Genomic DNA, 26,976 nt, shown 5'->3' with positions numbered 1-26,976 from the left:
GATGCTTTATTATTAATATTCAAGGGTCGCTCGAAAACGTTCAAAAGACAGCACTTGGACATTCAAAATTCTTGAGCGAGGTTTAAATATTTAAATTTCGGGCTTGAATTTTCAGTGCAGTCATTATTTCACAAATATAAACTATTACTGCCATGAAAAAGAAAAAAATTGGAAATAAAAATTCAAATTTCGATCATTTTTGATATTTTCAAAATTCGTGAGCGACCTCCTGAAAAATTTTTTATCGAGCTGATTTTTGGAGAGGCTTCTTAAAACATCGTAAGTCAATAAATTTTCATAAGAAACGAAAAAAAAAAATAGTCGGTTTTTTTAGGCCACCCTAATGTATGTAACTAAGATACATATATATAATTACTGACACTGATATTTCAATACAAATTGTTTAAAAATTTCCTTGCATGTAATTCACTTATGAATACATATTATAATCATAGGTGTCGTATGAACATTAAAAAAAAAAAAAAAAAAAAAAAACAGAAATCATTTGTAGAACTGTTAGTATTACGATCGATTGTTCATAATTCATATCAATCATATCGTATCAAAACATTAACTTGCTCCTTATAATAACTGCATTTAAAAATAAATATAAGAATGTATAATATAAAAAATAAAATTACAATTTTTCAATAACATATTTCTCGGTTTATAAATTGCATTAGTATCATAATTGATTTTTTTCATTTATTTTATTCAATTAAAAATTTTTACTGTAATTAATAGAGACTTCATACTAAATTTGTGTACCAGATGTTGTTTAATAATAAACGTAAAATAGTTTATTACTTTTTTATGTGTAAGTTCAAGATTTTAGCTTCCAGATAATGGCATTTGGGTTGACATCTTCGGACATGACCTCAAAGTGAGGGCCTTGAAATTGTTAACATCCATATGGAATAACTAGAATATAATGAACAAAATGATAGTCGGACAAATTTTATTCTTCAATTGAAGAATTTATAGAAATTCCTTGATATATATTCTATATATAAATTTATCAATGACAATCGTATTGCACATTTCTAAACTAAATTTGACATCCTGTCTTTTATAATTATTCCTCAATTTGATTACAAACGCCGCTAATAAAAATTATCAATTTCGAAGTTACGGATAAAATAACTTAAAAAAAAAAATTGTAATCAGTTAATGAATTTCTGTTAAACTAATGGATTTAAATTTAAATGAACTTTTTTAACGTCTAAAAAAATTTGTGTAAACAAAAAATATGAAATTTCTATAAAAAGCTGGATATTGAAGACATTATTGTAAATTACTAAATTGGATGCAGAGGTTCATCGACGGGTTAAAATTAATAGTTTCAAGTGCACGTCAACCTTCGACCAAGCCAATATCAAATGCATAGGGAGCTTGCAGCCAGCGAGAGCAAGAGAAAATAAGGTCAAGGCTGAGGACCTAGAGAGCATACTGTTGACGTATAAATACAAATAAAAGTATGTATATATGTATATACACATACACATATACTCACTAGGTTCAAGTTTAATCTCGAATCGAGCGAGATGCGCGCGTCTCGACGCCTGCGTCGCGACGCCGGGTTCGAGCCATGGCCAAGGTCCTTTTCGGTCACGGGCGCTCTACGCAGCAGCTACATGTGCACTAGAAGAGGAAGCGAATGATATATAATTTAAAAGAGAGGGAATATTGTTATTGAGGTAGTGCAGGTGCATATCTCGCTTGGCTGATATTGTCCGCTCTGCTCTACTCGCTACTAGAGGGTCGAGGTCATCAGTAGTTCTATAGGTTATCCACTGCAAACAATATATATATAATATATATAGATATATGAATAAATAAACAAGCTGGAAAGCTATTTATAAAACTACTAATCACTTTTTAATTCAATATTTATAATTTTTAAAATTGACATCCTTATAACAATCGCTATTATTTCTAATTATCTCTTATTAAACAAACATATGACATCTTGTTGTGTAAAACAAAAAAAATATTTGTTTAATAGACATTTAAATGATACCTGAAAGTTGCAGACATCAGACAATTTTATTCTTTTCATAAACAAGTTAAGTATGAATAGAAAAAAATTTTTCAAACGTTGCACAAAAGGATTTTTTGAAGATCTGAATATGCAATTTTTTTAAATATTTTCTGGTAAGTGTATTCTGTTTGTTTCTTTATTCTTTCATATAAAAAATTTTTTGTATACCTTCTATTTTCAAAATCATCTACTTGAATTATTTATTTGAGGAAATTGATTATTTGATGTTCAATTTTTGAACTCAAGTCTAAAACACTTCACTTTTTAGAAGAGACAAAAAAAATCTGATGTAACTCTTTTTAAATATATAGTAAACTATTGATAAAAATAGTATTTATTGGGATGTGAAAAGGGATTTTAGAAAATGATCAAAGGGTTTGAATTTACAATAGATTAAATATTCAGAGGAACTCGATGTACTTTAGGGTCAATAATCAATTAAACCGAATATTCACTACTTGAATTAAAGTTGATAATTATATATAACCAATTAATATAAAAAATCATTTCTTTGAAATATTTAAGGACCTTAACTATTCTCCTATTCATAATTACAGATTTAAAAAAATGTTTAAGTCAAGAGCAGTAATTGTTTTTTATTAAAAAATATATAAAACGTACATTATCAGATTTAATTATTCCATGGACTTAAAATTGCCGAGTAAGTCCAAAAATATTATTCTTATTTTAATCAAAATTAAAATTTTAATTCTAAAAACGTATAAGACCTACAAATTAAAATTTTTTTTTTTTTTTTTAATTAAATTTTTATTACTTAGCCAACGCATTTCAGCACTTGTACTTTTTCAAAAAGTACTTTACTTTTTCAAAAGTATAGTAAGATATCAAAATTTTTCCTCGTAAGATAAGAGACCCAGTATCCAATCAGGGAATTATTACCCGATCACTCATGTATTTATATATCTATATTTACTAAAATTTACTAAATATAAATATACAAATGCATGGAGCAATCGAGTACTAAACTGCAAAAGAAACATGGTGTCCAAGCGGTGTAGGTGGGAAAATTTTCGGTGTCAAATTTCAACACCGAGAGCGATGTTAACATAACACCGCTACTGGTGTAAATATTCATTACCGCTGTTAAAAGAATTTTCCGGTCTTAAAATATTTTACTTTCTGAATATTTTTACTTACTCGATCACTACAAGCAATCAGTGTTTTTATTAATTAATTAAATTCTTAGAGATTGAAATGGTGGGTGTAAAATTGTACCTTTTTAAAATAAATTAAGTATAACATAAATAAGTACATAGAAAACTTAAAATTTCCTCCAAATAATAGTCATTAAATTTTTACATCTTTGTATATGTAATAAAATTTTTTTTTACATCGATTTTACACCGGGATTTTAACACCGCGCGATGTTAAATTGAGTCCATTTTTAAGACCGCTCTTTTAATTCCTTGATGATCGAGTACTAGTAGGTCTTTTACCTTACATCTGTCGAATCAAAAATAAATATAATAGAACAAAAATAAGTTTTTCCACATTTTTAAAAATAATTCTTTCGTCATTAATTTTTTATTATAATTTAGGAAGAAAAAAAGAAGCGTTTTTTCGAGTGTCTAATTTTATATAGCATTGCATCAGCTCAAACAAGCTTTCATTGCCATGAAGAGCTGAGTGCATTGTACAAGTATAATGTTGGAATATGTTAACCCGAAAACATATATTCATTATGATGCCTCTGGCAATGCTTCTTTTATTATCTCCTTGAAATATTTAAATCAAGTACAAAGAATTATTATTTATCGACAATAAACATTGTTATTTATTATATAACTGCAAACTTTCATTCCTACGTATTTCCTATTATCTCCAATAAAATAAACATTTATTTTAATGTATGTTCGCAGTTAATTAAAAAACAATTCTATTTACTCGATTGATTATTGTAAAAAAATATATTATCAAAGTTAACAAATAATTTATTAAATTTATTCAAATTTTCTTATATATAGATTATATATAGAAATATAGATATATTCTACATTAATAACTATTTGCATATATATTGTATATTATGGTTATATACCAAATGTATATTTTTATGTATACCATCAAGATTTTTTAATTTTTTTATATAAAAGCTAACTTTTGAAATTCAAAATTTGAACATTAAACTTTAGTTTTTTTTTACAACTTCGTCAAAATATCATACATACACTAAATGAATATTTTAGTAATATTAATTAATAAATAGGGAAAGAGTTGGCAAAACGTAATCGGATGGGCAAAATGGACCACTGCACAAATTTAATAAATTTTTTTTTCCAAATCATTTGTGACACATTATCATTTCTGTACAATTTTAGATATCCCATAATTTTTTTTTTTTTTTTTTTTTTTTTTTTTTTTCAAAATTAATTCTTGAAAAAATTTATCTTTTTTTATTTTTTTCAGGTATTTTTAAGTGGACTCCATATATTGTTGGTCACAAAAAATATATACAGTTTCTTCTTCGCTACATTTAAATTTTATATTAATTACTTGAATCGTTTATTTGAGAAACCCCATAAGTCAAGAATAGTAAACTTTTTAGGAGAAATAAAAAACATTCTTCTGAGATAAGTTAGCATAAAAATCATAAACCAATAATGAATAATAGTAATATTAGCACCCCTAAAAAAGATTCGATGATTCAAAATTTTATTGTTAATTACTACGATTAATAGTAATGATTTAAAGTTGATTGACTTATGGGGTCTCTCAACAAAACGGAAAAAATAGTTATAAAATCGTTCATTTTTCAATTTTTCTCCGTCAATTATTTATTATATTTATAAAATGAAGTACAAAATGTGTATTGGAACTATAATATACATAAATTATAATAATAAGCATTAATTTTTTTAGGCGCCAATTTCAATTCGAAATTATTTTTTGTACTTAAAAAATATTTTTCTGTGAAAAAACAAAAAGAAAAAAATTTCGGTAAATCTAAAATTGCATGGTTATTTGAGAAACTCCATTAGTCACTGACTTATGGGGTTTCTTAACTAAACGAGATATTTATCACCCGCGTGGTTGAACTTTAAACGCTGATTTAATGCATATTTTGATTGATTTCAATGGAGGGATATCCAAAGAACACAAAAATCTAAAAAACCCAATTTCGTTAAAATGATGACTTATGGGGTTTCTCAAATCAACGATTCACTTATCTTCAATAATTTTTTTTTTTCGGCACCTTTATTCATGAACAGTATTGAAAATCTCTTCTTTCACTTAGATCAGTTAATAGTCATTTTTTTTTTTTTTTTCAAATTGTAATAGAAAAAAAAAATTTTTACTTTTTTTTAGGGTGTCCATTTCGTCCGTCCAGAGAAAATTTTTTTTTCTATGACAACTGAAAATTTGGTTTAATTACTTCAAATGTAAGTCAAAAACAGAAGACCGTATGTTCAAATGCATAAAAATCCATTATTTCCTTAGTGGTCCCGTTTTGTCCGCTCTTCCTCTAATTATTTTTCCATAAAATGATAATAATATATCATGTTATCTTCTACAATAATTGTAAAAAAATAATGAATCACATATAGCAATAAATAAATTATAAGCATTATTATATAAACTTTCATCTTTTATATAAAATAAATTATTGGCATCGTTTCTTTGATTCATGTAGGAAATTTAGTTATATTTACTCATAGATCACATCACATATTAACTTGACATTTATTCTAATTCCAAGAGTTATGACCTTGAATACACCCTCTATTTCATTCTCTTGTATTTGATGACATTCAAACATAAACGTTAATAATAAATTAAATATTATACAAAAGTATGAATGTATAGTTATATACATAAAATGCATTTATCTCTAATAAATATATCATTTATAGAAATATAATATATATACATATAAATTTTAATCATACAATATGAAATATTATTATACTATTGTTTGCGCAGGTATAATTAAAATATAAAAAATAATAATTACATTGTATGACAATTAGTAATTGTATGTCCTTGAAATTGTTCAGTTAAAAATTAAAATTGAAATAAGTCATGTGACAAGTATTATTATGTCTTATCCTTATCTTTAAGTTAATGTGATATCGAAAGTAACCGCGAATTCCTTATTGCAAGCAAAACGGTGGACTTAGTACAGTAACCTTGGCCTTGACATTGACCGCGGCGTCCCGACGCTACGCAGTTGCATCAGAGTGCACAATAATGCGCGCGAGGGAACACAACTACTGTTCTCTCATATATGTACTATTTATTGAGTATCTATAGATGTATGTGTTGACGTATATGCAACTAAATATACATGTATTTAGTGAGTGGCAGAGGAGAATAAGAGGTATCAGAAAACGCTGGAGAAGGAGTAGTGCACATCTATAAGGATAGGTGGGCGGTATATATATACGTCGTACATAGATAAAATAATTCAATACTTAAAAATTTGTCTCGGTTGACAAGTCACTTCCGTTTTATTATGAGCAACTCAATTGTAGATAATTTTAATCAAATTTTGTTTTTTTTTTTGTTACTTATACTTTTAATTACAATATATATGAATAATATATTTTTATTTTTTGTTACGATTTATTTTTATGATCCGTCTTTTCTATAAATAATTAATGATCTTGAAGCTAGCAGACAATTAGTATTTTTCGGATTTTTTTTCCACCGAATCAATTTCAAAAAACCAAAAACTAAAAATATGCACATGTAGAAAATTTAAAAAACTACAAGTGCTATTTTTTCAAATATTTTTTTCTTTATAATTTATAATTAAAAAAAAAATCCAAAAACAATTAGACGTCGGCTAACTTCAGTATCATAAATAAATATATAAATTAAAAAAGTTCAGAAATATTAAGAATAAAAATACTCAATATTTCCTGTTTTGAAAGAAAAATTTTTAATCAGTATAATTAATATTGCAGCACATATTCTGTAATACAGCGAATTACATAAACTGACATGATTTTTTAAAATAATGAGCCAATGATTTACCGCTGCATAAGTGACGTAAACTCAGACAAGGATAAACCATTCTTAGAAAATGGTGAAAATAAAAAATTTAATTTTTCGGGTAAAAAAATTATTTCTGGGTAAATGTTTACTAGTTTAGTCTTTTAATGTAACAGTCCATGGAAAATTTATCACTAATAAAATGTCCTTGGTAATAGCTAATTAACAGTTTTTTAAAATTCCTTATACATATTTGTTATACTTTTTAATGGTTTTTATAATTAAGGATTAAAAATTTGATTTTAATTAAAAGGTTGATAAGTCAACGAATAATATCAGATGATTATTGAGTGAATATCATCAGCCAAAAACTCGTGGGCAGTATAAAAATAAGCAAAGTTTCACTAGAAAAAGACCAGCCACTAGTTATTAATAAAGCCACGCTTTGTGAGCTTGTATTGTGATGAGTTCAAGGTATCGGTCGTATTAGAGGCCACTGTCAAGTCTATTAGTCGTTGAAACACACCTACATATGTGTGATGTATATATATATATATATATATATATATATATATATATATATATATATATATATATATATATATATATATATATATATATATATATATTCATATAAACAGTTCATGTCCATGTATAGCTAAGCGACGTCATTACATACGAACCGAGGGGTGCCTGAAATAAAGCAAGGTCATGTTTAACCAAGGCCACATGCCAATAGGTGTATCGGCCCCTGTATCTAGCGAAACTATTCATGGCACCTTCACCACCTACTACAAACTACAATAGTTGTGCACAGTGACACAAAAAAATTCATTTAATATACAGTCATCTTTTTTTTTCTCCAATAAATCTATTCGATTTATACAATACATAATATATATATATATATATATATATATATATATATATATATATATATATATATACTTCCTTACATAATGGATTGACGTCGTACAATTTAATTGACATATGACAAAATTTCTGACTTACATAAATTTTACTTAGATATTATTTTAATTTTGACAACTTATGTATTTAATAGGAACTTTATTTTTAATTAGAATTTTTTTGGGGATTTGGTTTTATTTAAGGTTCTAAGAGACGATTTTAGAAATACTTTATTACGAAGATTAAACATGATATTGTACGTATTTTTTTTTAAAATCATTTTGAATCTTTTTGAGTTTTGATTTTTTATCCAGGCGACATATTACGGTTACAATTTTTAAGTGAAAATTTGATGGCTCAATGATTGTCATCAGCAATTTTCAACGCTTACTATTGCATACTTAAATTTTAAACAGGACAAAGTTTTTTCTAAAAAAAAAAATCGGTCTATCGGTTGACCCTGCGGGCCAGCCCCAAAACTTCCCGCAGTTTTCGAGCTCCTTGAGATGGTTGAGGCGGCAAGTGACGCGTTTTATTGAGTTCTAGAGCTGATTAGATTTTGGAATTGATCGATCGAGCCATTTCTGAAAAATTTGAAAAAAACTGATTTTTTTTTGTTTTTTTTTTTTTTTTTCTTCCATATCTTAGAGTCTATTTGATCGATCGATTTGAAATTTTCAGAAAAGTTGACGGCCAACAAACTCTTTTGATTGCCACCTCAAACATGTTAATCGGTCAGTTCATTAAAAAGATATTAAAAGTTTACATCCATACACACACACATACATACATACAAACACTCGGATATCCTTCTGAAAATACAATAGCTTCCCAGGACCTCAAAACGTCGACATGTGATGAAAACTCGATTTTCGAAAATCGGGGTGAAACCAATAACTTCCCGAATTTTTGAAAATTAATAATTTTCTTAGCGGGAAGTTAAAAAAATACTGAATATTCACTTAAATAGTAATATAACAACGGTAACATGGGGTACAGAAAATCGGAGCAATTTTAAACTCCAAATTTCTATATTTAATTTTTAGAATTTTAAACTTTACACACCTCAATAACTGTTAAGTTTGTAAAAAGAGTATAAGATACTTGTCTTGTAGAAAATTTAATATGCTACAGAAAAGGCCTCTTACATTTTTTTGAATAATTTGATATTTAAAAAGATATTTACAAAAAACCACCTGCACTTTTTTTGTAACTTTAAAATTTGATTAAAAATTTTGCCCTTTGTTTGCTGGCAATTTTATTTTATTTATATTTGTTTGACTAAAAATGAAAATTTTTTATAAAAATGGATACTAGCTCTCACAAAAAGATTTAAAAAATGTTTCTATCAATTTTTTTGTAAACAAGTTGAATATTTTAATTTCTACAGCTAATCAAAGACATTAAAGTTCTCGTCTCCTTCTGACTATTAGAATTCGAGCCGGAAGTGTGACCTTCTAGGGTTAAGATTTAAAATTTCCAAAATTTAAAATTGATCTACAATAAGTTTAAATCAACTTTTCTTCTCAAATGTTTAATATTTGGTTTTTAATTGTAAATATTTATTTGTTATTCCCCAAATAACCTCTAACTCTATCATATCAAATAAAAGAATATATATTTCAATAAGAATTCAATCGAATGATAATATTTGTTTTCCTACATTTAAATTTAATAAAACTTACAGATATTTATGAAAAGTTCTTAAATAAATAATTTGAGCTTATTAACAAATATTGTTTTGTATATTTGTATCTGATAATGTCTGAAAGTAAATACATAAAAAAACAAAAGCAAATCAAAGTGAAATAGAATGCGGAAAGAACGAGTTATTTTATATACATATGTATATGTCTGATCATTTGTAAGGTCAGTCTCGATCAATGTCATGATAATAAAATACATAAACAACAACAAAAATGTTTTCATCTCTTATCGAAAAAAAATGCTTTAGATATTTGTTATTATTTTTGTTTTATTACTTGTTTGAGTTTGTTTCATTACTTATTGCTGTTTCTTTCATATGAGATTATTAATGAAATTGAGCTTGTTCCAATAGACAAATAAACCGCGTTACTAATTCAAAAAGGACATATTTTTATACGCCCTTTTGTCTTTAGTTACTAAGTTTAAAACCAAAAGGGCGTATAATTTAAGCTATGTGCCGTTTTGGTTTTCAAAAATTTTTTTTCAATTTTTGGCTATAAAATAAGTCTACAAAAGGGTTGACAATGAAACTAAAATTAAACGCTCTTTTGGTTTTAAACTTAGTACACGGAAAAAAAATAGTAGTGGCTACTCTCTGGGACAGTACTGAGTACTTTCTGTAAAAAAAAAGTTTTAGACAGTACTGTATGCTATCTAGACTATATCCACTACTCTCTGGATAGTACTGAGTACTATCCAGAGAGTAGTGGATATAGTCTAGATAGCATAAAGTACTGTCTAAAATTTTTTTTTACAGAAAGTACTCAGTACTATCCCAGAGTAGCACGAAATGATAAATATGTACACAGAAAAAAAATTTGATTGAAAACCGCAACATTTTCGAATAAAGTACAAATCTTTTCTGACTAAGACAAATTCTCTTGGCTTAAAGAAATCTTGACTTTGTTTCCAAAATTGTTTATTTTCCAAAATATTTCTTGACACAAAATAACATTTTTTTCTGTGGAGTAATTAATATATTTTAAAACCATATGTCCTTTTTGTAACGAGTCAAAAAGCATATAAGCTTTTAAAAATGAGAACTTTTAAGTAGTATTTGAAAACTAATCAGAGCAAAACATCTACAGCTAATTATTTTCAAAATATACTCGAAATTTTTTAACCCAAACCTCAGTACGATGAAACTTATTTTATTCCAAATTTATATAAAAATGGAAACGGGGAAAAAACGGTCTTTTAAAAATTTTATGTAAAAAAAATTCTAATCCTTAAAAATTTTCAAAACTATGACTTTCATAAATTTTATTAGAGATAACTTCTATTAAAAATTTTTTAGATTTTTCACTCGTCGATTTGTTGATATAATAATTTGTATTTTTTTAATACCTATTATATTAAAAAAAAAATCGGTCTGTCGGTTGACCCTGGGCGTACTAACATTTTTTTTGCATTTCTGCCCGTTTCAGGAATAACTACGTTGTTTCCCGAAAAAAAATTTTTTTTACGTCCTTATGGCCCCAAGTGGGTACCCCGGGTGCCATAAGGGCGTACTAAAAAATATCAAATTTGAAAAAAATTTTTTTTCGTCATTTCTACGCGTTTCAAGTAAAAATACGTTGTTTCCTGAAGAAAAAATTTTTAGGTACCCTCTTATGGCTCCCGGTAGGTACCCTGGGTGCCATAAGAGCGTACCAATTTTTTTTTTTTTTTTTGCATTTCTGCTCTTTTCAGGCATAACTACGTCGATTTCCGAAAAAAAAATTTTGGCACGCCCCTATGACATTTGTAACGCGATATATTTATTTCAGTTAGAATATTTAAAACTCTTTTATGAAAAACAATTAAAATCCGACAGAAGAAACATACAAGCAGAAATAAAAAGACAGATTTATAATGGATGCAATAGTCGTATATTTGAGAAACTTATAAATTTTTTATTAATTTTAAGTATATTGTTCATAGTACATAAATTTCTCCTGAAATTTACATACCGACAACCTGCTTGACTATAAAATCTCACTATTATTATGCTTTCTTGAAATTTAGCAGAAAAAAATAACCAAATAAATGGGTAATTCCCAGATTCCCAGATGTATATCACGAATAATGATTCTAAAACGTACTGTATCTGCCACCTAGTGCGGTAACGACTAATTTATATACCAGAGACGGACAAAGTATTCGAAAAAAATTAATACAAGTAGCGCCATCTTGCTATACAATTAATTAACATCGGGTATAGTCGAACCTTATAAGTTATAATAAATCTGAATCTACAAATAGATTTTAATTTTGTGAAAATTAAAAATAAATATATTGATTGATATTTAATTAGAGTTGAATAAGTCGTCTGAGAATTTATGATCAATATAAATTTACATATTTATCGAATTATACTTTATTTTTACTGAATTAAAATCTATCTTTACTTAAATTATTTTCCCTTGTAATTATAAAAAATTGCATAATTTTAAAATAGAAAGGTTTTAACATCTATGCTTAAATAGTTATCAATTTTTTCTTGAGATAAAAATTATAATACATAGATTTTAAATTAAGTTAAATTTAAAAGGAAATCAAGTTTTTCTTTTTATATATTTGATTGTATCATTATTAAGTTTTACGCCGGTAAAAAATAAATAATACTGTAGTGGTAAGTTTTAAATTACTGCGTTTTATACAAGACAAATAACTTTTCCAACTATTGTTATAAAGTTATTTTCAAAAAAAAACTTATACATGTTTAAAAAAAAAAACTTTCGCGCTTAAGGTGTGTAATAGATAAAACTTAAGTTAAAATTATTTATTGTATTATTTAAAATAATAAATACAAGTTTTTTTTATGAATTACACAATAAAAATAATATAACATATATACATTAAATAAAATTTGTTTTATTTATGATGAATGGATTTAATTTGTTTAAGTTAACTAACATTTGATCCATGAGCGTCTTGACTAGCTAAAAAAAAAAGTAAAAATATCAAAAGATATTAATTATTAAATTAGGGTCATATGATTATTATAAAAATTTTGACTGTATAAACATATATGCATCGAGTTTTTATTAGTATTTTAATTACTTTGACACATTAAATACTAAATGTTATGAATGTGATTTATACCCACGTATGAATTGTTCACCAATACACTAGGGGTGGGTGAATAGTTCGTACTTACAAATTATTCGTACCGAATCGAAAAATTCGAATTTTTGGCTAATTTTCAAATATTTCAAAAATTTCCAACTTTTCGTAAGTTTACGAATAATTCCAAAAATGGTTTTTCTGAATGATTTAAAATTGCAATTTGTTTTCCAATTGATGTAAAAAATTCAGTTAAAACGGTAATTTAAAACAACAAGGTAATTTATTTATTTTCTTTTTCTAATTTATATCCTGGAGAAATCATAACTATGCTGTCTTTTTTTTAACTAATGGTTTAATTTTTTTTGTGTTCATTAATCGATAAAGCTTAAGTAAGATAATAACAGTTAAAAATCATTGGATACATAAGTTTGTGTGTGTGTGTGGGGGGGGGGGTGTCCAAAATTGCCTTTCAATTATAAAGATAATGGTTTTCAAGTTAACAACTCATTTTGTCAACTTCTATGCAATTATGAATCGCAGATCAAATTTACGCATACGCTAATGAACCATTAGCTCTAATAGAAATCAGTTCAAAGTATCTTGAATAGTAGGTGTTTATAATTAATGTTTATTTACAATTTTAAAATACTGTAAAAATGTTGTTCTTCATTTTCAAGTTTTTTTTAACAATTATTAATAATACGAGTAATAGTGTGTTGAAGGAAAGACTAATATACTACACTGTCTTAATTTATTATCATTATCTTGACAATTAACGTTTAATAATTGAGGTAATTATTATAAACAGTGATTAATTTGAGTCTTTGAACTAGTATGAACTCAATTTAACAATTAGAATTTTTACTAGTTACTTTATGTGTATAGATATTAGGGTGTTTCAAAAAAAAAAAAAAAAAATTGTTCTTATAGTCTCAAAAGTTAGTCTCAAGTATAAAAAAAATTCTTCTAAAAGAGCAGCACGAAATCTTAATTCTACTAAGAACTCAATGAATATTCATTTTCCCATTCAAATTGCATGTAAAAAAATTTTTTTTTGTTTTTTAAAAACAAAAGTATAAAAAAATTTTTTTTTCGAAAATCAAAGTAGATAGTCTTGTAGGAAATTAAATTATCTACAAAACAGCTCTAAAGTGTTTTCTCTGGAGAACTAACAGAAAAAAAGTTATGAAGCTTTAAACTATATCAAACAGTATAACTTCATGTTTTCATTATATTAAACAGTTTTTTAATAGAAATTTAGTTTTTTTCATTTGAGCTAATGTTAGATGTCAATTTTTTCTTAAACACATGAGAAAAATTTTCCTTACTTTCAAAATGGAACTTTTTTTTAATTTAAAAATACAGAAAGAAAAAAAATTTTAATTCTTAAAAAGAATACTTTTCTTTCGAAATTTATACATAAAATAAGTAAGATCTCAGAAACCTTTTTAAAACACCGTACTGATTACACATATTATAGATTCACCGTATAAACATATACACGTAATAAAATCTGGAAATTAGTTTTACGTTAAGTTTTTTAATTCACTATTGTTTCAAGCTTCATCACATTTTTTCTGTTAGTTGTACAAAGAAAACATTCCAGGGCTTTTTTGTAGAGAATTTAATTTCCTACAAGACCATGTACTTCAATTTTCGAAAAAAAATTTTTAAATACTTTTATATATAAAAAACTAATATAAATAATAATTACTAATATAATAAAAATTAATATTCGTTGTGCTCTTTTAAGAGGGTTTTTTCAATACCTAAGACTAACTTTTTAAACTATAAGACTTGAAAAAAAAAAAAAAAACAAAAATGTTTATTTTGAAACACTCTATAAAGATATACATATTAATTTTTAATTCTTGGTTTCCAGCACTTGATAAAGTTTTGAAACCGACGAAACATTGAACAAAAATTGTAAATAAACGTTAATTATAAATAACTACTATACAAAAAACTGTGAACTTATTCCTATTATATGTATAAATGGATATGAATCGTAATAATATTAGTTCTAATTAAACTTGTTTCTGATACTGAAACGTCCATACTAAAAGAAAACTATAGGTTCCCTTAGCTGTACTTATAAGACCCATATCTTTACTCATAGAATTCATTCATTTTCATGAAATCTCTATAGAACTTTATGAGAACCTTTCGGATTTTATGAGATTATTTAATCAGATATGATTTCAATGCAATTGGTAATAAAAAATATGGTGCATAACACAGAACAAAACCCAACCTCAGACTTCGGATATCAATCCTTCACCCTAGTCTGAAATCGTCTTGTTTCATCCCTTGTTACTCAATATACTATTTCATTATCAGAAAAAAAACTTGATTCTCTGATAAAGGCATAGAATAATATTTTTTCAAATAATTACAACTAGCTAATAAATAATAAAATAATTTTACCTTTATAAGAGTATTCTAAAGCAGTAGCAATCGTTCTCATATCACCTTCAATACTCTGGGCCCAATTTTCAGCATCACCAATCTCCTTCAGAGCACTTGAAAAGGATTCAACTAAATTTAACCACAAGTGCGTTTGTTTAGCAAAAGCAGTTGCTGATTGCTGCAATTGTTTGGCTTCAGCATCTAGTTTTCGCTGATTTAAATATGCCTGCGCCACTCTAGTGAATAAACTTCAAATCAATATCTTTTCATCAAATAAACAAACATTTTATTGTCCCAACAAGAGAATGGTCATCTCACTATCAAGTATTTTCTATAATCCCACTATTGATTCTATGAACATTCTTTCGTTGGTGATACAATTGTATAAAAAAAAATTAATTAATTAATAAATAATAATTACCGGACATTTAAATGATCAACTAATGCTTGTGTTAATTTATTAGCAGCACGTACAGCTTCTTTTCGTTTTTGTTCTAAGATGGATAATTATAATTATAAACTTATTTAAATTATATTTATTATATATTTATACAAATACCTTGTGATTCTTTTTTAATAGCTTGTTTACTTTGATGTTCCTTTACAATACTTGACAACATTTTTACGTTTTTTAACCTTAATCTTTAATTGACGTTTAAAATTATCCCCGAATGAGAGTGTACCTCTACCTCGGGTGTTTTCGATTTTTACTCCCACTTTTTTAACGCATGCGCAGTTTAAAAATGTGAGAACAATTTCCGAGGTTCATTCTCTCTCTGGGCTGAGTTTGTTGTAAATAAAACAAAGAGCCCAGTTATTGACACTGTCCTAGTTTCTGAGACCTTCAACGTATTTTTTTTAAATTAGAAAAAAAATTCAATCGAATAGATAAATAAATTTATGTTTAATTTTAAAAAACTCATCCTGTACCTAATTAATAACAATAACAAAAATTAAAATTAAAATATCTTAATAAAAAAAAGTTTTAAGCCGGGAAAGGCTGCGGAAGCCGTTTTTTAATTATAACGTAAGCAGTTTACAGACAGAAGAACGTTCCAGAATTGAATATGTTATCATCACCATGTAACTATAAAAATATAATAAAATATACATGGATAAGTTAATAATTAACTGTAATTCAGATTAAAATATTAATGTATCATATTCCATAACATTTTATTTTTAAAATGTGGGTGTCAATATCTAAACTCAATTTTGTAGATATGTCACAGTTATGGATCCTCAAATTTAAAATGATACTGAAGTTAGCTGACGTTTAATAATTTTTTTTCAAAACAAATAAAAAAATATATTTTAAAAAATTGCACTTATAGTTTTTTTACTTTTCTACATATGTACATTTTTTTTTGTAACCAATGTGTTGAAAAACAATTGGAAAATTTTAAATTGTCTACTAACCCGAGTCATAATTTAATCATGATTTTCAATATTACTGACACTTTGTTTGTTTGTTTACGAGGATATTTATACTAATATTTTATTGCAATTTAACGAGTGTGAATGTAGCAGACATCAGACAAATTTAAAATTATAAATAGAGTAAATAATTCAAAAAATAATATTTGTAAGAAATTCACTTATTAATTTCAAAATTTTTTAAAAATTTCTCTTATTATTTACTTTATTTATTAATAATTTAAAATTTGTCTAATGTCTGCTACATTCACACTTATGCAACTTAAATTGTTTATGTCTCACAAAAAATTGTATTTATAATAAATTTTTAATTTGTTTGTCAATTAATAATTTTAGTTTATTTAAATTTGATATCACATAACCTAACAAATAATAAATCATTTTTAAATATCAATGTGAGAAGCTCTGCCCTGTTGTGACAAAACGACGTATCTCGAGATACGCTGTTTTGTCGTAACAGAGCTAAAAAAGTTTATTTAGTGTCACTTAATAATAGGGTATCATCAAAAGTTTGCTAATTTAATTATTTATGCCAATAATATTGATCAAATGTGCGTTTAAAAGAAATGAAAAAAACGTATCTTTTTTACTGCTTCGTCACGTGAAAATTTAATTCTTCGAGTTATAGCGTTTTGTCATAACAATTTCATCTATTTATCAAAATAAGCATTAGTTTCTTACGATACAAAAAACGTATCTCGAGTTACAACGTTTTGTCATAACAGAAATTAATTTTTCTGTTAAATTGTACTCAAATTCTGTTAAAACTTTAAACGCTCTCGAAACTATAATTTTTGAGATACGTCATTTTGTCATGACAGGGCAGAGATGATACAAGATGAAACAATTTAGATTTTTCAAATCATTTCAAATTAGATTTATTAATCAGGGAAGAGACGACAAAAGATAAATTATAAATAATTGTCAAATTAGTCATCTAAATAAATTTTTAAATGGAATGACTTTTTTATGACGAAATAAAGAAGACAAATTTTCTAGGACTCAGGACCAACATGCTGTATGTCTTATTTATCTAATAAAACATGATACACTTTAAAAAATTTGCGAAGTCAAATTTACCCCAAAGGATATTTCTTTTAATATTAAAACCCTGAATCGGAGAGAATGCGGATTTAAATAATATTCAGATCACTTCGAAATCATTCCGATAGAAAGACAAACTCCCGATTTACTCTAAATGCAGAGCGATTTTATGTAAGAACTCCAAAACTCAAATGAGTGTGAATGTAGCAGACATCAGACAAATTTAAAATTATTACTAAATCAAGTTAATAATTAATAAAATTAAATTTAAAAAAAATGCACATTCAAAAAATTTTGAAATTAATAAGTGCATTTTTTATAAATATTTTTTTTTTAATTATTTACTTTATTTATTTATAATTTTAAATTTGTCTAATGTCTGCTACTTTCACACTCGTAAACTCAAAGTGACGTGAATTCGGATTTAAATAAAATCCGTTATCACTCCGAATTCACTCCCGATTTTTTATTATACTGAAATTAGCCGTCGTCTAATAATTTTTTGATTTTTCTAAAAATGAGAAATTAAAAAAAAATATATTTACAAAAACTGCACTTATAGTTTTTTAAATTTTTTACTTGAGCATATTTTTTTTTAATTTGAAATTTGTCAATTGTCTGCTAACTTGTAGGATCATTAAAAAAAACTTGTTTTTGAGACAAAAAAAAAATTGCCATGGCAATAAAGTTAGCAGACATTTAACACCATTTGGATTGTTTTTTAACAAAAAAATTAATTCAAAAAAATATTTTGAAAAATTGCACATATAATTTATCAAATTGTCTACAAGTGCATTTTTTTAGAATGTTTTTTTTTTATCTTTTATATGTTAAAAAAATTTATTTAAATTTCAAATGTCTGCTAACTTTACTGTTATAAATTTGCCTTGTCCTTTTAAAAAGACATTTTAAAGTTGTCTCTGTGTTAGGGGATCAACAAATCACAACACTACTAGTCTAGTAACTATTTAAGCGGGAAATTTAAATAATTTTCTTACAGAAGTTTCAAATATTATTTTAATGAAGTAAATAATATTTAATTTTCTAAAAATATTCAATAAACCATTTAAAATTATCCGCTAAAAAGTCATAGTAATTGCAATTATCATCATTTAGCTTTACCATCTCGAGTATTCTTGTTATTTCGCACATATAATATATGATTAGTTATATTTTAATTACGCCATATTGATTAAATAACGTACCAATCAATGTTGAAGTTTATTGGTAACCTAGCAACACCGGATGTTGGTAGTAACTTTTTTTCCGCATCAAGTTCCATAACATTCCGCTTGTCTCTCCGCTTCTATCTAGACAAAACCAAAACTCTAAAAACCTCGCCGTCCGCCATTATAATATTAGTGACGCCATCAATTTACTCGAAATTATTTCTCCGACCATCTGCAATTAACTATACTATTATTTAAAATTATAAATAAATCATTTAAAATCAACAACAAATGAGTGACATTGAGGTAAGTTATTTTTTTAATCCATTAATTTTTTTTAACAATTTTAATATATATCTATATAACTAACCATAAAAACTTCCGCATTCTCTATCACGGCGAGGTGATGCTATTGATTCTTCAATTCATCTTTACGATATATATTTTTAAAACATTTAAATATTTGAATTTTAATTGACAAACTCGCCGTTCAAATTTTTTTTTATTTGACTGATCATAATTAAAAACAAAAAAAAATGATTACGGTACTATTAAGTTGATGCAATGTAAAAAAAAAAAGACCGACAAGGATAAAAATAGTATTTTTTCCTCTACAGCATAGTGGCAGCCGTAGTGCTAGTCCCCGTCGACCACGAACATCAGATGGAGGTCTTCGTGATTCGCGATCACGCTCCAGATCGCGTAAGTCACGGGAGAGAAAAGAACGAACAGTTAAAGAATATTCGAGGTCAAGAAGTCGTTCTGTATCACGTGGACGTAAACCATATCGTAGTACCAAATATGCAGCTGGTCGGAGTCGTAGTCGCAGCCGATCGCCGTATCGTGGTGGTGACGGACGTTATTCTCGCAGCCGATCACGTTCATACTCACGGTCTCGTTATTCACGTGAACGAGATCGTAATATTTACCGATCACATTCACGCAGCCCGATGTCCTCAAGACGTCGACACGTTGGTAATCGTGATAATCCTTGTCCTTCACGCTGTCTTGGAGTTTTTGGTCTGTCGATTTACACAACTGAGCTGCAAATACATCACATTTTTTCTAAATATGGACCCGTTGAACGAGTTGAAGTTGTTATTGATGCTAAGGTAATTTTTTTTTTTTTTTATACTTAATATTTTTAATTTAAGCATCTACTTTATCGCTTATGTTTGTAAATAATTTGTGCATATTGATTATCATAAATTGCATAAATTTTTAATATTTACAAAATATTTTTTCATTTAACTCTTAGAGGCCACATTCAGTCCAGAAAATTCTAGACATTTTTAAACGTCAAATTTATAAATGCAATTCATCGAATTTAAAATTTTAAATATCTCACTAATCATTCAGTTTTATAAAAAAAAAATAAGGTACCTTTTTGATAAAGAATTTAAAGAACTACAAAAAAGGTTTCCTACAATTTTTCGGATAACTCAATATTTAGAAAGGTATTTTCCAAAAAAAAAAAAAAAAATTATATTTCTTTTGGATAACTTTGAATTTTTGATGATATATTTTGCACTTGAATTATTAAAATTAATATACTTTGAAAAATTAAATTTTTCCATCTATTTTATGTCATAGTTCCTTCATTCTCCAATAATTTGCTACAAGGTTGTTAAATATATGAAAAATTTAAAAAGTTATTCATATTGTTATGCAAAAAGTCTCCGTTTTTTTGTTAACTTTTTCTTCTAAAACTCCAAATTAAGGTTTATAATAAAAATAGTTACAAGTATTTATAAAAATGTTTGAACAATAATTCTATACAATTTTGAGTAAAAATATTTATTAATTTAATTTCTACTGTTAATCAAAAATTTGATAAATTTAAATTTAATTAAATTTAAATTATTTAATATGAATATATTAGAGGTTCGAAAGTTGATATTATTTTGATTATCGGTTGAGGAACTAAATTATTAACTAACGCGCGTAATCTATTTTTCACGATTATCAATTTACTTAAAGAATTAAATTCCAATTTAACATCAGGGTCACGATTAAATTTTAGTCGTGATGTCCTTAAAAATAAAAATTATAAAAGTTTTCTTATTTCTAAAGATGCTGATTTTAGTATGTTTTAATTACAATCTTCAAAAAGATTCGTATCTCTAAATTAGATCATCGATTTTCTCTTCAAATTAATTATTAATTATTTTTATCTAATCCTACTGTTGTAAGTATTTGTATTTTTTGTCATAATTACAAGAGTTCAAAAATAGCCAGGGAATTTTTTCTATTCAAGGAAAATTGAGGAAGTTGTCACCATTTTTATCGCACTAAATATTGAGGAATTATTTTTGATATTTATGTAATTTTTGTCATTTGCTTTTTTTTTTTTTGCTAAATTAATTATTTAAAAGAATAAATTATATATATTAATAAAATAAATTAAAAAATTGTAGTTTATGTCAAATTAAAAAAAAAAAAAAAATGAAAATTTAATTGAGACAAAAACAATTCGCTTCAAAAATAGAATCTAATAATACTATTGTTCACATTAAGACAATTGAAATCGTATTTATAATTCAATCTTAAGAAAAATTGATACTTTTATATTATCAATAAATTATTATCATTTAAATGATATAATTTTAATAATCAATTAGAAGACTTATTTATAGATAATAGAAAGAATATCTTTTTCGTAAAATATGTTGATAATTTAAAAAGCAAAATAATAATTGGTCACGGGTCATGATTTTAACAAAAGAATGTTAAAATCAATTTCTAAATACAGATTAGAACTACAAATTAAACACTTGATTTACTGCATCGTTAATCTATTTTATTTGTTACATTTTTTTAATTATTTGTAAGCTTTTATTTAAGGCATGCTTCAAAACGGCAAGACTGTAGATAACTATTTATATCAGCAATAGGGTAGAGGTGCCATTTTTGGCCACTTACCGCCAATTTTGGACACTTAAAATTTAAATAAAATAATTTGTAAAAGACGTAGACATAATTAATTTTTAAATTGTGTGTAAAGATACTTTTATCCCACTATTAAAATGAAAACCTTATTTTACACTTTTTCGTTAATTAAAATAAAATATTAAATATCCAAAAATGGAGTGGTAGCCATAAATGGTACGTCTACCCTCTCATACATTTTTTTCTGAACATAAAAAATTATTGTTCATGATCCTGAAGTTAGTAGACAATTAACAATTTTTAGATTTTTTTTTCAACAATTTATTTTAAAACAAAAAAAAATATGCACATGGAGAAAATGAAAAAATCTATAGGTGCAATTTTTTGAAATATTTTTTTTCAATATATTGTTTTCAAAAAAATCGAAAAATTATTAGACATCGGCTAATTTCAGAATCATTATAATTATTGTTTAGCATATTTCTGGCCAGTAGAATACAAAATTTATTTATAAAAATTTCAATGATAAAAATATAAATGCCATTGAAATTAAATTACAATTTTTCTATTATTTTTCCAGCAGTTATTTTTTAGTCTGGAATATAAAAACGCTAAAGATTTAGAACGTGTACTTATGAAGCTTATGTACTATGTTAAAGGCCTTTAGCAACATTATAAAATAATATTTAAAAAAATAGCTATAAATTATTAGCTGATGTTGATTTTGAAAATGAAAAAATTTTATTATTATTTCAATTTTCAGTCATCAGCACTAAGTATAAAAATTAATTTCATTTTAATTTAAATATATTTTTAACATACTTTTCTATAACAAAAAAAAGTATTTGCAGTAAAAACTAAGTATTTAAAATTAAAATATAAAAATTATACTATTTATGTTTAAAATCTAAAAATAAAGATGATGATAAATTTTATTGAATAATTTTAGACCGGACGATCTCGAGGATTCTGTTTCGTATACTTTAAATCAAGCGAAGATGCTAAAGTAGCTAAGGAACAATGTTCTGGAATGGAGATAGATGGACGACGAATAAGAGTTGATTTTTCAATTACACAACGAGCACACACTCCTACACCAGGAATTTATATGGGTAAACCGACGTACTTGCATGATAGAGGATGGAATGGACCACGACGCCGAGAGTGAGCATTAAATAATAATAATAATAATATATATATATACATACATATATATGTATTAAACATTTTTACGTATTCATTAAAAACAATTCTAATCCAGGAGTTCTAACTACAGAAGCAGCTACCGCCGGTCGCCGAGCCCATACTACAACCGCCGGAGACCTCGTTACGATCGATCAAGATCACGTTCTTATTCACCACGTAAGTCTGATCCTTAAATTATTCTAAACTCAATTTAGCACCCGTAGATATATCGCCCACAAAAAAAATTATTTAAAATTTTTTTTTAAGTCCATCTTATTTTTATTTTTTATTTCTTTATAAAACATAAATATTCTCAATTAAATAGTTTCTATTTATCAACTTTGATTATTTATAATTAGTACAGTAAAAAAATGTAGGCAATATGTCTACGTAATTTAATACGAGCCGTCCTGATAATAATTTAAGATCAAGAATAAGAGACCTGATGAATTAATGTCAACAACGGTCTCGACTATTCTTTAGTTTGTTTAGCGGTAGAAATAAAAAAAGTCCTTTAACGAGACTGTACCGGTATTCAAAGACAATCATAGTTTTTTTGTTGCTTTAATGAATTTCAGGTCGATATTAAAGTGAGTCGAGTTACGATGCGAGTGGTCCAGGTGTATCGGAAGCCATTTATCTGTCTTGAGCCTTTGACCCTTCTTATTTCTTCTATACTAAAGGGAGGGTCAAAATTTAAAAGATCATTAAAAAAAAGTTAATACAAAAAAATAAAATAAATATTGCATTATGTTTTTATCTCTGACTTGGCTCGATTAAGCTATTGTGGGCTTTTTTTTAACATTAGCGAGCAGCATGGTCAGAATGGACAACCTTATTTTCAATAATTATTTAATTAAACAAAATATGTATGTATTATATATACATATGGTTTGAAAATAAGGTTTTAGTATGTATCGTGTTACTTACAATTAGGACGTAAAATAATTTTCGACTATTCCCTAAAATCGTACACACTTTATTTATTATATATATAAATACAAATGCATATATATTTATATGAATTTAAAATTTGAGTAAAGCATTAATGAATTGTACGATTTTACGGTTTTGTTTGTAACTAAAATTCGTAATTAATAATTTACAATTATTATATTTGTTAATATGTTTTAATGCATATAAAGTTACAGTTTTATTGTAAATGTATTAATTAAGTAAAGACAATCTTATAATTTTTATATTAATGTAAGATCATTTACAAACGTCCTTATTGTATTAGTACCGCGGTATGAGTATAATTAAGACTTGTAAAACGATAACTATTTTTTTTTTTCAAGTATTTTAATTTGATAATTGATAATTTGATTCAAATAAATTATTTAATAAGATCAATTTACCTTGATGTTATATAAAGAGGGAAGGGTAATAAGGTAAAAGAAATGTGGTATTTTTAAATAATTGATAAAATTGATAAGTAAAAAAAAAATTTAATCTTAACAATTAATAATAGTAAACAATAAAATTAAGAGAATAAAAAAATAAGAGCGAATGTAAGTTCTCTAACATGTTTGTTTGTTTATAAGGTTTTGAATCAAGAGGTATTGGATGATAGAGGGAAGTTTGAAGTTATGAAAAAAAAGTATAGAGAAAAAAATAACAGAGATTTGAAAAGAGAAAGAGGCCGAAGAAACTTGTATAAATAAAAGTTTAAAAAAATATATATAAATATATATTTATATAAATATATAAACGAAAAATAATAATAAATTCATGAAGAATGTTTACTCGGAAAAAACTCTTACTCAAATTTTCAAGATCTCAAGGGGTTTATACTCGCGCTGACAAAGAATATGATCCAATCCCGTTCACTTAAAGTACAACTGCGAAGGGTGTCTCGAGGCTTTACTTGAAAAATGAAGAGTCCACGTGATTGTTAGTGCTCAATCATCAAGATAAAGTTCAAAGAAAAATACGCATCAAGCTCTCCCCAGATTCACCAATAACTGGAACTTTAGAAAAAATAATAATTAGAAAAAAAATAAAAAAAAAATAAATAATAAAGTTTTTTTATGCAGGGAAAGTCGAAAATAAATCGGGGGTCGGGGTTAGTGAAGAAATAATATACTTGTATGGGAATAATAATTAATAATCAAGATTATAAAATCATCGTTAACAATGTTTCGTTCAAACGCCATCTTTCAAGCCTTAAATTGATCATATTCTTTATCAATATTAAATTTTTAACTACTAACGATTTTTTTCCATTAGAAAAAATAGTATTAATAAATTTTACAATAATTATTTTATTTTATTATTATTACACTTATTTTGTCCCTCCACCATCCTAAAACCTCCTCTCCTGTATTTTTTATTTCGCAGGATATTTGTTTCAATTTTATTATTATATATAATGGTAAATAAATAAATAATTTTATTCTTTAATATATTTGTTAATTTTCTTTTTCTTTTTTTTATTTTTTTCTTTAATCTTTATCAACTATTTTTATTGTAATAGATTTAGTAATAACGAAATTTGTATACCAAGATAGCAAAATAAATTTGATGAAAATACCATGAGAGCGCTACATGATGTTTTATTTTCTTATAGAGTAGAGGTACCATTTATGGCCACTGTTCCATTTTTTGACATTTAATATTCTATCTTAATTAACAAAAAAGTGTAAAATAAAATTTCCATTTATCTTTTAATTTTTTACCTTAAGGGTCAGCAGTACTAAAAGAATATTAGATTTCTAATTACGTTTCAAATATTTATGGGACTCTCTCTCTAATGATGAAAATTTTTCGTAGAAGTTCGCCTTATGCATTTTTTTGGAAGCTGAATAAATCATTGTAATGATAATCAATTAATAAATTAATAGAAATCTAAAATTCGAGAATTTTCGAGAAAAAAAAAAAAGAAAATAAAAAAATTTATTATTATTATTAATTATTATTATCATTATTATTAGTTTACTAATAATTACAATTTTCTAATGATAAACATAATTTTTAGTATAATAACTATTAAAATTACATTATATCATGAAAGTCCTTTACTCCACCGTCCATCTTACGGTTTTTAATAAAATTTATTATTATTATTAATTATTATTATCATTATTATTAGTTTAGTAATAATTACAATATTGAGTACGGCCCGACCTGTATTTAGTACAGGTTACATTTTGTTCCAGTTCATAAAAACTTCATTAAAATTTATTTTTTTGTTACATATATCGTAGAAATTTTGTATGATTTAAGGTAACAAATTAAAAAAAAAACTCATGTAATCTGAAACTAATATAGACCTCAGTCTCAAATTTAAATAAATACTATTTTATATAATGAACAAGTTTAGAATTTTTAGATAAGGTAAAAAATGCAAAATAATTATTTAGAGCCACCCATATAAGAAAATGGCATCTTGATGAGTTCTGAATGAGTTCCTATTTATGATTTGGACGTCTTATCAACATCTTAAAGAAGTCTTTAAGAAGTTCTCAAGATGTCGAATGAACCATCTAGCGAACTCAATAAGACGTCTAAAATGAGTTTTTAAAGAGTTCTTTTTTCTGACTTCGCAAATAAGATTTCAGTATGGGTTTATCACGACGTCTTACGGAGTTCCTAATTTTGGCTTCAAAGAAATTAAAAAAAAAAAAAGAATGCATTTAGACGTTACAAACTGACGTCTTATTTATAGAGTCTTCAAGAACTCTTAATTAAGAGTTCTTAAAAATGATACCTTTAGAAAGTCATTATAAGACTTCCTGAAGACGTCTTCAGTCGTAAAACAGTAATTCCGACTTGAATGTTGTCTGAGTAATTATTAGTTTGAATTAATGTTTCAAACAGTGATGTTTGAAGACCTAATGTCTGACACCCAAAATTTCCTGTGCTGTAGTTCTGCCCTGTCATGACAAAACGACGTATCTCAAAAATTATAGTTTCGAGAAAATAGCGTTCAAAGTTTTAATAGAATTTGAGTATAATTTGACAGAAAAATTAATTTCTGTTATGACAAAACGTTGTAACTCGAGATACGTTTTTTATATCGTAAGAAACTAATGCTTATTTTGATAAATAGATGAAATTGTTATGACAAAACGCTATAACTCGAAGAATTAAATTTTCACGTGACGAAGCAGTAAAAAAGATACGTTTTTTTCATTTCTTTTAAACACACATTTGATCACTATTATTGGCATAAATAAT

The 26,976-nt window shown here is 25.8% G+C and overlaps 2 protein-coding genes across 5 annotated transcripts; one reads left to right on the top strand and one right to left on the bottom strand.

Moving 5' to 3' along the window:
* Positions 1–12,362: 12,362 nt before the first annotated feature.
* LOC103571575 (biogenesis of lysosome-related organelles complex 1 subunit 1) lies at positions 12,363–16,605 on the bottom strand. 2 transcript variants are annotated; one of them, XM_053741743.1, is made up of 5 exons: positions 16,004–16,605; positions 15,633–15,915; positions 15,495–15,567; positions 15,092–15,309; positions 12,363–12,537 (listed from the first exon to the last, which is right to left on the bottom strand). In XM_053741743.1, exons 2-5 carry the CDS (start codon positions 15,691–15,693, stop codon positions 12,503–12,505), a joined length of 387 nt encoding a protein of 128 aa, XP_053597718.1. In that variant the 5' UTR covers positions 15,694–15,915; positions 16,004–16,605; the 3' UTR covers positions 12,363–12,502. The 2 variants fall into 2 exon arrangements, with proteins under 2 accessions (XP_053597718.1, XP_053597717.1); XM_053741742.1 differs by having other exon boundaries at positions 15,633–16,160; positions 16,493–16,604.
* Positions 16,606–18,822: 2,217 nt separating this feature from the next.
* LOC103571576 (transformer-2 protein homolog alpha) lies at positions 18,823–25,059 on the top strand. 3 transcript variants are annotated; one of them, XM_008549784.3, is made up of 5 exons: positions 18,823–19,029; positions 19,341–19,835; positions 22,562–22,776; positions 22,889–22,974; positions 24,342–25,059. In XM_008549784.3, the coding sequence occupies exons 1-5, from the start codon at positions 19,015–19,017 to the stop codon at positions 24,365–24,367; spliced, it is 837 nt and encodes a 278-aa protein (XP_008548006.1). In that variant the 5' UTR covers positions 18,823–19,014; the 3' UTR covers positions 24,368–25,059. The 3 variants fall into 3 exon arrangements, with proteins under 3 accessions (XP_008548006.1, XP_008548004.1, XP_008548005.1); XM_008549782.3 differs by having other exon boundaries at positions 22,874–22,974; XM_008549783.3 differs by having other exon boundaries at positions 18,824–19,029; positions 22,874–22,974; positions 23,376–25,059.
* The last annotated feature ends 1,917 nt before the right edge of the window (positions 25,060–26,976 follow it).

Source organism: Microplitis demolitor, chromosome 9 (genome assembly GCF_026212275.2).
Source record: "Microplitis demolitor isolate Queensland-Clemson2020A chromosome 9, iyMicDemo2.1a, whole genome shotgun sequence".
In the NCBI taxonomy this organism is placed as follows: Eukaryota; Metazoa; Arthropoda; class Insecta; order Hymenoptera; family Braconidae; genus Microplitis; species Microplitis demolitor.
The sequence above is the reverse complement of the archived record's forward strand: the minus strand, read 5'-3'. Positions and strand labels throughout refer to the sequence as shown.

Bases quoted from the DNA above. Each gene is read 5' to 3' on its own strand.
- LOC103571575 (XM_053741743.1), bottom strand. From the start codon at position 15,693: ATGTTGTCAAGTATTGTAAAGGAACATCAAAGTAAACAAGCTATTAAA. The intron at 15,568-15,632 runs GTATTTGTATAA...TATCCATCTTAG, and splicing joins TATTAAAAAAGAATCACAAG to AACAAAAACGAAAAGAAGCT. The intron at 12,538-15,091 runs GTAAAATTATTT...TTTTTTTTTTAG, and splicing joins TTTAGAATACTCTTATAAAG to CTAGTCAAGACGCTCATGGA.
- LOC103571576 (XM_008549782.3), top strand. The intron at 19,836-22,561 runs GTAATTTTTTTT...GAATAATTTTAG, and splicing joins AAGTTGTTATTGATGCTAAG to ACCGGACGATCTCGAGGATT. The intron at 22,777-22,873 runs GTGAGCATTAAA...ATTCTAATCCAG, and splicing joins AATGGACCACGACGCCGAGA to GAGTTCTAACTACAGAAGCA.